The sequence below is a fragment of the Microtus ochrogaster genome, chromosome 10 (genome assembly GCF_000317375.1).
Source record: "Microtus ochrogaster isolate Prairie Vole_2 chromosome 10, MicOch1.0, whole genome shotgun sequence".
In the NCBI taxonomy this organism is placed as follows: Eukaryota; Metazoa; Chordata; class Mammalia; order Rodentia; family Cricetidae; genus Microtus; species Microtus ochrogaster.
In genome coordinates, this window is record NC_022016.1 from 25,896,060 (window position 1) to 25,908,196 (window position 12,137).

General features: G+C 38.4%; 1 protein-coding gene across 3 annotated transcripts in view; it reads left to right on the plus strand.

The window, feature by feature from the left end:
* The window catches only part of Focad (focadhesin), a 290,677-nt gene that overhangs the window by 81,481 nt on the left and 197,059 nt on the right, over window positions 1–12,137 (plus strand). For all 3 annotated transcript variants that reach the window (XM_005352710.3, XM_026781891.1, XM_026781889.1), the window contains exons 8-10: window positions 122–328; window positions 5,316–5,403; window positions 8,514–8,716. In XM_005352710.3, coding sequence (XP_005352767.1) covers window positions 122–328; window positions 5,316–5,403; window positions 8,514–8,716 — 498 coding nt within the window. The remainder of the gene's footprint in view (window positions 1–121; window positions 329–5,315; window positions 5,404–8,513; window positions 8,717–12,137) is intronic.

Genomic DNA, 12,137 nt, shown 5'->3' on the forward strand with positions numbered 1-12,137 from the left:
GCAGCGCATAACTTTATCTCCTTCAAATTTTCATAGATTCAGAGAAAGTTATTCTGTTGAATACTTCTTATATAGCTTGAAGTTAATCTGTAATTTTGACCAGTATGGGTTCCTTCAACAGATGAAAGATCTGACCCAGACAACAGAGACGATGCTGTTTATTGAGGAGCTGTATCTAAGTCTTCTGCGCCATCCTGTGTTCTGGAAAAGTCAGCTTACCCAACTCACCCTTCAACTGCTGTGTATCTGTGAAGTCAGTTTAAAGATAACAGGGGAATGCTCATCTCTCATTCAGCTTTTAGATCGCAGCATTGAACTTCTTGGGGAGGTAAGGCTAACATAAATCTTCAATGTTCTAATTATCATTTTATAAAATCTTTGAGAAACTGGGTAGTTATGTTTATGTAGTTTGTTATATGTTTGAGGTGATTTGATCTTATACTATTAGATTGTAGTTCTGCAGAGATTTATTATAAAATGAATTATTACATAATCTTATGTTATCACTGAAGGTCTGCCTCATTCCTGCTTATTCATATGAAATATAAATATTGAACAAGTGGTATATTCAAGAACCTACGCATTTTCTGTGATCTCAGGATGTAAACATGTAAACAAACAGTTCTAATAGAATAAGATAAATATTTTTATAGACTCTTATTTACAGGATAATGGGAACCAAGTGTGATCTCATACCTGTAATCCTACCACATGGGTGATTGAGGCAGGAGAATGGCTATAATTTTGGAGCCAGGCTGAGATAGTGAGGACTAAACCCCTCTAGCCTATAGAATGAGATCATACCTCAAAACAAAACCTAAGTATGGTGGTGCACGTCTTAAACCCAGCACTCAAAAGGCAGAGGCAGGTGGATCTCTGTGAGTTGGAGGTTAGCCTTGTCTACATACTGAGCTCCAGACCAACCAGAGCGACCTAGTGAGATCCTGTATCAAAAAAAAAATCAAATATACTATGTGCATATGTGTTTGTTATAAAGTTTTTTGTTGCTTATCTTTTATGCTAATGTTCCTGAGGTAGAAAAATGTTGAAAATTAATTTGAGAACCTTTAATGCCTAGATTAATATTGATTTGAAGGACAATAAAGTAGCCTTCTTATGTATTTTAAGGCTATCATCCATCATCATTCTGCTGAGTTCATCTGCTGGATATTCGGTTTAAATATTAGTGAACCCTTTCTCTTGTCTGTGTTCTCTCCACTTTTGTGTGGGACAAGGGTCCTCACGCTCTTTAGGCCTGTTTCTCAGACTGTGGTTTGCTAGGTTTGGCCTTAGGTGAGCCATTCACCTTCCAGGTCAGATGTTTGTCTTTCATTTCAAGCCAAATGTTTTACTTCTGTCAACAAAATTAAGCAAAAATATCAATTTAGGGGAAGCTGGGTAAGTTCTCCAAGTGTAGAACAGACTAAACATGGTAGCTTTACAGAGGTTAGGGACTGGCAGTTTCTGTGAAACTGTCACCAGATGACTCACTTCACCTTTCTGTGCTGCATGAGTCAGTTGAAGAATTCCGAGGAAGGATGATCTGTGGGCATAGCTGGCGGAGCTCCCTGCAGAGGACAGGGGCTGAAGCGAAGCTGTGGTTCTTGGGGACTGTGTGAGCAGCATCACCTTCTCCTTTGTGTTCTCTGCAGGAGGCAAACTCTGTTACATCTGCTTTCAGTTTCTTTTAAAAGACACACCCATGTGTAAGTTTGTAAAATTCTTGAGAAGAGGGGCTATCTTGTTAACGATAGCATCACTAGGCCAGCATATGTTATTAGTGCATACCTCATGGGTAATGTTCATTTTCATCTTTTGTTTGAATTGAGGACCAAAAGTGTGATCCCAAATATTTTCTGTTTTTAAGAATCCTATGACACCTGTAGCTAGTTATGAAGGGATTAACTCCTCCTGCTTTCTGTAGCCAGGCTGTATGTTAGACTGAGTTTTTCTAAAGGCTAAGTGGAGCCCATGTTCTTGCAGAAGCAAAAAATGTATAAGTTCATTTACAAATGTGATCCCAGAAAGCAGACTAGGAAGGTGGAGCTGGGAGAAATATGGCAATATGACTATTTCTATAAGCAACCAGTTGCTTCATTCCCTGGACTTCCCTGAAGCCTTGTAGAATGTTTCAGACTATGAAGTAGAATCCAGGGCAGTGAGTAACCGTATGCCCACAAGAACCTCTTGCCAGTTTGATGCTTTCCCCTGTGGGGCTTGAACTTCTCGACCTTGCAGTTTGGGGGCAGAAAGTGAAGAGTTGTGTTGTGTGGCATATGGGAAAATGTTCAGATTGATTCTTTGCAGAACATGTTTGTGTTATTACAGAAGGAGTTGTAGTTAGTGGAAGAGGCATGAGAACTGATCCATGTTCCAGTGGATGCCCGTACAATCATGTACATATGGACAGCACTAAGAGAAATTAGTGGATTTATTAAAAAAGAGAGAAAAGAAGAGGGCATGAAGCTGGAGAGTTGACATTTTGTGAGGAGGGTAGTCCGCAGAAGGAGGAGGGGATAAATTGGGGATGGATATGATCTTATTTTATTAGGGATATATATATCCTATGTATATAATATATATCCCTATATGTATATTAGGGATATATATTTCATATATATATATATATGAAATGCTCAAATAAAAAATTAAAAAAATCAAGAGCTTAATACATATTATTATGTTCTAGTGTCTATCAAACAAAAACTTGTAAAGCAACTTAAAATTTACTTCCTTTACTTCTGTGTCATTCACTTTTACTACATTTTTGATATTCCAAATCTATCACTCTTTTCACATTGTCTTTTATTTTGTGTGGCTGAGTCTCATGTATCCCAGAGAAGGTTTCTTTCATTTATGATTACTCATCTTTAAGTTCTAGCCATTGAAGAGCTTCAATTTTGTTTTTAAAACTTAACATGCTTCCCCCGTCCCCCTTTTCGATGACAGCTGTATGAAAGAGGCATTCAACTGTCAACCAAGATGGCTCATTCGTTTCCTGGCCACCCAGACCCAAATAATCACACAGAAACTTTATTAATTATAACACACTTGTCTGATAGCTAAGGCATATTCCTAGCTACCTCTTACATCTTAAATTAACTCATTTCTATTAATCTGTGTATCATCACATGGTTTTGGCCTATCCAGTAATGATTCCAGCATCTTTCTCCTTTGGCAGCTACATGGCATCTCCTTGACTCCACCTACTCTCTCTCTTTATCTCTGCTTGGATTTCTTGCCTGGCTTTACTCTGCTAAACTACTGGCCAAACAGCTTTATTTATCAACCAATAAAAGCAACATATGTACAAAAGGATATTCTACATCATCTTCATTTTTCTGTCTAATTAAAAAGGAAGTTTTAACTTTAACATAGCAAAATTACATATTACAAAAATTACAAAACAGATATCAAGCACGAATTACAGTTACAATATTTCTTTTTGAGCCCCAGCTCTAGGGATGCAGCGCACCTATATATGTCATTAAACAATTTGCAATATGCTGCTCACAGACTCCATTTAATTGCTTGGCCTCCTGAAAAAGCCAGAGCTAATGGTTCTGCCAGCAGTAACTAGGAAGTTGTCTCTCAAAGAGGCTGCACAGTTTTTGCTACTAATGGTGAGTCAAGAAGCCTTCTCTTAAAGGAGCCTTGCCTCTGCTTGCCACCAGCAAAGAGAGCTTATCTGAAAAACACTGTGGCTGCCAAGAGGCTGCATTTGGTTCTCATTTTTGTGAGTCTAGAAGCCCTGTTTTTCCCCCCTTAAGCTTTTTTAGGTCTCATAGTGCCATTTTGTAAAAGGAGACGGCTGCTGTCCAGACCCAAATAATCACATAATAGTTCAGCTAAGGCATGTGTGTGCTTTGTCTATGAATCTCTTGGAAATTTCAAAATTTGAAAAGTAAATAATTTTGCTACCTTTCTGTTTTATGTAGACATAGGGAAATATGGTAGAAAATGGTATGATGATGTACATTGTGAATATATTGGATTCAAAAGTGATTATTGTCCTCTGATAATATGCATTATTTTGTTCCTTGATTTCAACTATATTTCAAAGCACTGAACATAAATAACAAAAGACACAAATTGGCACGTTTTATTTACAAAGTTGAATTAGTTTCTTTTGATGTTTTGTTTTTAAAGCCCATGAAGCAGGGATTTAGATTTTATAGTTAAGTTTCATTCTTGTGGTAGTAAAGGTGAGATGGAAGGGGTTATTGATCTATGCCAGAGTTGACAGGGTCCCACACAGAGTTACAGAGTTTCTCTTCTGCTGGATCTGCTACAATTGTTTACCCTCATCTTTTTTTTTAAACCTTCTGGCTTTGTCACATGTCTGTTCCCCCATTTTTTTTTTCTCTCTCTTTTTTTTTGCCTGTCTTCATTCTCACTATTTAACTCTGTAGGCTCTTCTGTAAAATTTCTGGATGGACTGAAGTTACCTTATCGTTCTTGTTTTTATCTTCTGTCATTTTTTTTTTTTTTTATTTTTCGAGACAGGGTTTCTCTGTAGATTTTGGTTCCTGTCCTGGAACTAGCTCTTGTAGACCAGGCTGGCCTTGAACTCACAGCGATCTGCCTGCAGCTGCCTCCCGAGTGCTGGGATTAAAGGTGTGTGCCACCACCCCCCGGCTTATCTTCTGTCATCTTGATTAGAACTTATTGCACGCACACGTCTTCTTCACTTTGCTCATGTCCTTGCTGTAGTTAATGATTTTATATTACATGGTTATTTCTTCGTTTCAGTTAAGTATGCTTGATAACTGACAATTCTTACCTCTTCACAGAACTAGTTTGTTTTTATAATACAATCTCTACTTCCTTCACATTAGTATTTCTTTTTTTATGACATAGTTTATTAAATTACACTTCATGTGATTTATTTTACAAGTTATATAGATAGTTAATGTTAGGTAAGTATAAAATTTAATTAATTTTTCCTAATATAATATTCCTAAGACCATCATTTCATGCTGTTATGGTGACTCATGGGGACTCGCTCCTCTGAAGATTTGCAGTAGAAAGTTTTCTTCTTTAACAAAACCAACCAAACAAACAGACAAAGCAGGAAAGAGTGAACCGAAAACCAAAGTTTTTCTCTTGGAATTATATTTGTTTAATTTGTTTTTTTAGACACTGATTGAACATTTAACCTACACTGTGTGTTATTTGCCAGTATTTCTTCAGTAGGGCAGACTTTGTGAGACACCCTGCACAGTGTTCACAACTGCTCACTGAATCACTTTCCTTGTATACATGTAAAGCCTGGATCCTCTTCAATAAACTTTTTTGTTCTTTTATATTTTTAGGATTTTCCTGTCAAAATTGTCATTATTGGAACTGCTTTTTTACTTCTGCAGACTCCAGCAAGTCAACAAAAGCCAATATTAAACCTAGGTAAATAAAAGTAGACTCTCTAGACAACAGTGTAAATATAAGTGTTGGCAGGTGCTCTCCTGCATATTTCTATCTAGTCTGGGTTGTTTTCTAATTGCCACCAAATAGATTAGTTTTCTTTCCCTAGTGCTAGCCAATGCATGTTTTCATATCTCATAATTTGCTCAGTTTTTCATGCACCTTGTTGTGATATAAGTGATAGTACAATGCCATTTAAAATGTATTTATTAGCATTTTTTTATTCATAGTCATATATCAAAATGAGAATAATATATAAGACACTTGTAAGCAAAGAAGTGTTTGGCAGGTTGTTTTTGTTTTAAGATTCTATTTTGTGCAGAGAGATGGCTCTCTGCATAAAGGCACTTGCTGTCATACCTGATAGGTTGAGTTCAATCCCCGAAACCACATGGGGAAGGAGAGAACTGATTCCCTGTGTTGGCCGTTGACTTCTACACACACACACACACACACACACACACACACACACACACACACTGATACAAACACACACACACAAACACGTAAATACACTGCAAAGAAGACTTATTTCTAATTGATGCTACACTGACTTTGGTCAGATGAATGATGATGCTCCTTTGGTTGTCTAACAATTTAAAGGAAAGTGAAGGCAGGAGAGAGGGAAACCAAATGTGCTAGTTAGGAAGAGTCAAAGAGTCAAGTTTTCCACTCTCGCTGATGGGTAGATATGACATATCTTTAAATTGGGCTGTTTTTCTTTATGTTTGATAACTTTGCTTGGTCTGATATCAAGTATGTGGTAATAAGGGAGTGCAAATTACTTTAAAGTGTCTTAGATAAATTTCTGCTCTATCTTCTCTGGGACATTGTTTTGTCAGCATCTTGAGAGTAAATTGTTTCACAGTGGCCTCAGTACGTGAAGGGCACCTGGTCTCTTAGACCGCTTTTGCCCCGTTTTTGTTGTCTGCTCTTCGCTGGTGCCCTTTGGATCGGCTTTTCCTTCTCTCCAGCAGTGCACATGGCCTCTTTCCTGGAAGCAGTGCATACCAGGCTGCGACTTCTGCTGCTTTTACAAAGTCTTATTCTGATAATTTGCATATCATGAGATTTGCCATTGAAAGTGTACAGTGAAGCATTTTAAAATTTATTGGCCTGTATAGTCAAGAATACAAACTAGTTTCAGAATTTTTCTATCATCACTGTCCCCTGAATTTCTTGTGCTTCATGGTGTTAATAACAATTTCCAATTGCAGCCTGAGAGAAAACATTACTGAGTCTGAAAAAATATGCTTTGGGGATGATAGTAAGAGCACTAGCTGCTCTTCTAGAAGACCTGGGTTTGGTTCCTGTCACTAACATGGTGACCTAACAATTATCTGTAACTAGTTCCTGGGGATCCTGTGCCCTCTTCTGACCTTTGTGGGCACTGCATGCATGTTGTGCATAGACATAAGTGCAAGCAAAACACTCATACAAACATATAAAGTAAAAAAATAAGCAACATAAAATATTTATCATTATTATTGTATGTGCGCACACACACAGGGCATCACATGCATGTAGAGGGCAGATGACAGAGGGCATTCTCACCTTTTACCTTTACTGTTCCAGGGGTGGAACACAGGTCATTAGGGTTTGCAGGCAAGCACTTTATCTACTGACCCACCTCAATGGCCCTACTGTCTTTTGTGCTTGTAAATTTGACTTTTTATATAAATAGTTTGTATTTGTTTTATTGACGAAAAATTTCCGAAGCCCTATGGAAGTTGCCTTTCTAATTCTGAAGTTTCAAACATATGTTTTGACTCATGCACAATAGAAAAATGACACAGGACCAAGCAAATGCTTTGAGCAGCTGTTAGCTGGCAGAATTTTCTTTCTCTTGTAAACCAATGCTTATTTTGAGGTTATCCTGGTTAAGGGAGTAAACCACATTGAAAATTGTTGAGACTGTCATTTAAAACTGTTTAGTATAGTGGGGAACTACTTAGTTTTCAAAGTAATAGATAAGAGAATGTCAATCATTTCAAATTCAGAATCAAGTATTAATATAAAATACAGTATACTTACTACCAGTAGACTTTTATAAATAATAGCTTATAAAAATATCTGGACAATTTATAATATGATATTGAATATGTGTGTTATGTGTTTCCTTCTTTTAAAAACGATAATAGAGATTTATATTGTCTTCAATACCACTATGGATTAAGGCCAACATTAAGGGAAAATAATGTTATAGTAACATGTGTTTGTACTTCAGTTCATGTTAGGGTTCGACTTCCAAGTGATTTAACAAAATACTGACAACGTACTGACATGATTTAGTGTCCAGAGAATTTTTCTTTCTGTTTTTAGTGTAGTGGGGAAATTACTTGATTACTTTGATAGTTTGGCTCTGAAGCTTATGAATAACATCTTTAAGTAAATCACAGTTTATTCAGTAACCTTAAAAATATAGTAAAAAAGGTCTACTTACATCCTAACTCATTCTGTAGTTAGGCTCTGGGAGATCCTGGTGCATGGCTAACTCACTGCACTTCACTTTTGTATTCTGCCTCTGATGTGGAGGCCGAGTTCCCATGAAAAGAACCTACTTACTGCAAAAGGATTTTTGTGGACGTGTGCTGTGGGACCTTGGTGATCCTGTTCTTAGTAGTCTAGCTGGTAGTCAGCTATGCTTTACCTTGCTGTTCACTCAAGCTTCTGCTAATATGACTTTTGGCTTGTTGAAGAAGCATGTGTGTTGCCCTCATTATCCACTAATAGGGACTTATGGCCTCTTGGTTGTTTGTTAGTAGGAGCTGAAATGTTATAATGTACAGATGTTTAATAGTATTAAAAATTCACAGTGACCAAAAAATGTAGTTTGTTTATATATACCTTTTGATGCATAATATGTTGTTCCTAAAAGTATCCTTATTCTTCTGTTATAAATATCAGTAGTTGTAAAAGAGACACAATTAGTTTTTATGTTACTGTTTTTCATTTTTACTGTAACTTCGCATCGTAGTTGTATCTGAACTGGTTGGAAAAGGGCAAGAAAAACTCTGTTTCATTGATAAAATAGCATTCTGTTTGACTGATGTTAATTTAACAAAAATTGTGATCTCCTGTTCTGTGCTTAGCTTTGAAGCTCCTCTCTGTTGCTGAGGGTCAGAAAATCCCAAAGGCATCCTTGCTGCTCATGGTGCCTCTTCTGCAGATCCTGTCTTCTACCGCCTTGGAAGACTGTTTGGCCGTGGGTGAGGAAGGTCCCTCCAGGCAGCAGATGGCTCTGAATCTTTTGGAAGTGCTACAGAGGGAATGTTATGGAGACAACGACCACATGGTAATGAATTCTTCTTTATTTCTCTTCAGGGTCCATGGGTTTTTTCTGTCACTCCTAATGAAGTTTGTATTTGATGTGAACTTGCACTTCCCACATTTGTCAGGCAGTGACGTGGGAGAGGCTATCCTTCTCTGGACAGTGAAGGAAGGATAGGTGCTCCTGTGGGCAGTTAGCTTTAGAAGTGCTGTAGGATCTCTCTTCCTTTTTGATATTCCATTTCACTAGACACTAACAGTCCTGATTAGTCTGGAGAAAAAGAAATGAAATCCATTTAATTCAGTGCTTCTTTTCTTTGTTAGATCGATTTTTATTCTCATGCAGGAAGGCTTCTGCAGAGACCAGAAGAGAGTTTCAGATCCTTGGTTGTGAGGCGCTGGATATGGGTCTAGTCCTTTGCAAGAGCTGCGAGTGCTTTTAACCCCTGAACCTTCTCTCTTGACTCTTCTTTAACATACGCGAGCATGGAGTCTTTCATTCTTAGAGTCTGTTGATGTATGTCCAACATCTTGCTAGTCAGGGTCTCCCAGGTAGGGAATGTTTCTCAGAATCTGCAAATTCAGGGGTCAGTATAAGATTTATATGGCATGTGATGACAGGCTCCCTAGCCGGTGGCTTTTGTTGTCTTTATGTATGACCACATTTTCCTGCCTCAAGTAGAAGACAATAGGTCTGTCACATGTTTTTTATGCCTTGTAAGACTGTAGGGCCATGGATGAGGAAGGTCCATTCAGGAAGCAGTAGACTCCGAGTCTTTTGGTGCTGTAGTGGGAGTGGTAGTCTTGTTCACCTCGTTTTGTGTTCTCCGTCTCCTTTTCTGTCTTCGTTTTCTCTTATTTTAAAATTGTGTGTGTGTGTGTGCCTGTACACACGTGTTGGTGAACATTTGTGGAAGTCTGTGTGTGTGTGCCTGTACACACGTGTTGGTGAACATTTGTGGAAGTCTGATGACAACTTTCAGGACTCAGTTCTCTCCCTCTGCCCTGTGAACCCAGGTTGTGAGGCTTGAGAGCTTGCCCCTTTACCCACTGGACCCTATTGCTGGTCCTTTACTCTTCCTTTTCTGTGACAGTAGTCTGAAATGCCCGAGTCCTAGGCCTTTCTGCTAGGCCCATTTTCCTTTTACATATTGTCTTTGGTAGATTGTATTCCTTTTCCACTTTCTTCTTCTGGGTTGGGGCGCGAATTAAGTAAGATAAAGCCAGGAAAGCATCTAAAGTCTCTGTGGAGGAGTTCACTGTGAACAGCAGCTGGAATGTGCTTGTTGCTTCATTTGGGAAAAAGGAGGTCCCTTTAGTCACGCGCTGTTAGGCATTAGAGCGGCCAGAGTCTAGTATCATTATTCCCTACCTGAGTCTGCACTGGAAACTGATTAAATGTGTATTACAGCTTCCCAAATCCAGATTGTTCCACTTTAATTCTAATTCTTGAGGTAGATATCCAACTTAGCAATGAGAGAAGGACTTTCTGTCCAAGTTCTGAACAGGATGGCAAGAATCCTATTAACCCTTTTATACCTTCCCTCCTAATTTCCCATATAGCACAAAGATATGATCCTGGGTGGGGCCAGAACTGGGGTCCAGTGCTGCTGCTCAGGTAGGATGTACAATGAATTGTGTACTTTTAAAGCACAAGTGTTATTTACTGAGGCTCACCCTAACTCTAATACCTAAGGACTCAGCTTACTGTTTGCTCAGGTGTGTATGTGTCTCATTCATCAGCATGGGTAGCTGGACTTCCTCTTTAGCAGCTGTTGGTGCTGAGGGAGTAGGGAGGGATACTATTGATGCTAAAAATATCCTCCTCGTGATGCTGTGCTGTTTTATCGAGGCTGTGAGTGACTCATATCACCCTTTTAAAAAATGATTTCTTTTCCCCAGGTACCTGTGTGATCTCTGTATTCCAAACACGCCTATCAGTTCAGCTCCTCTCCCACTCACCAAGCCTCTCCCTAAATCCTGGGTTTCTCACATAATGCTCTTTCGTTTCCTCTGCATGAACTGCCTGTTCTTGCAGACACAGCCAGATCTTCTCCAGTCCCCAAGTCGGTATTCATTGTGCTTTGTCTTCCCAGCATATCTTTACCTCATGCAAAGAATGCTGCGTGCTAATGTGGATGATCCAGGTTTGCACCTTTAACTCTGTGATGAGCCCACGGAGGGAGAGAATTGTGGCTCTTCCTCGGCTGTTAGGAAAGGGCACCCATGTAAATTGTTAACATTAAATTGCAGCAGTCATTGATCATCTTGCATTTTTCTATCCTAAGTGCTTTTGCTCTATATTTCTTAGCGGATCATAGGAAATAGCTTTAGTTGAAATATTTTAGGCACTTGTCTGACTGAATGTCTTCTTTCCCTCATACTTAAATAACATATTAACTTATTTATCTTTTCATCCAAAGTACCTGATCCATTGTTTAGTGCATGGTGGGTATTCAGTATTTAGCACGTTTTGTTCTTAGCATCTTTCATAAGACTAGGCCATTTTTCTATTGATTTGTTACAGAAAGCTCTCCATGAAAACCATGGATTTTCTGTTTTTAATGATTTCTCTTGGTGGTTCTGACTTAGTGTTTGATTATAACTAGAATTATTTTCAGAAGTATAGTTTGAGGGTTAAGTGCCCTTCCATGCAGAACTGTAATGGCTTCTCTATTTCTGAAGGCTGAGAACCATGAAATAAAATAGGGCTTGACATCTTTCCGTTCCCAAGATATAAAACAATGCACAATTGGAAATGTGATATTCATCCCTTTAAAATCTAATAAGTATTTTTTATAGTGTGTGGAAAACAGGATCCTCATTTTAAAATTTGGCTATTAAGTGTGAAACTTGAAACCACTTATTGTAATCTACTCAGATTAAAAAAAAAAACAAACCAACCAGCCGCTAGTTTAAATTCTAACGTGTTTGAAAATCCTCCCAACATAATGGAAAATAAAAGAAAGCATCAATGTACACAAATTATGAGCAATAAAGCGAGAAATTTGAGTAGGGCAAACTGCCATGAGTATTGACTAGTGAAGGTCCTTAGTCATTCCTTAGACAGTGCTCGCAGAGAGACTAGAGAACTGTTGCTACTGTCAGATAAAGAGGCAGCCTGTCTCCTGTGCCCTCTGTTGACAAGGTACCACTGTGTCCCCACAGAGCCCCACAAAGGATGGACAGGGAGGTCAGGTGTTATTTCTCCCCCCCCTGGGTTTATCTATCTATTTATTTATTTTGGTGATTTCTTTTTTTTTCTTTTGTTATTTCTATCTATCCCTCCATCCACTAATTTATCTTTGTGCTGAATTTAGGAGGAAATGATAGCAGCATTTAGGTAAATTTTAGTAAATAAAATGGTAAGTTAGCAATAAATTGAGATGAACTGGTTTCATGAGAGTTGGTTGAAAGTTAAGGAGAAGCCGGGCGATGGTGGCGCA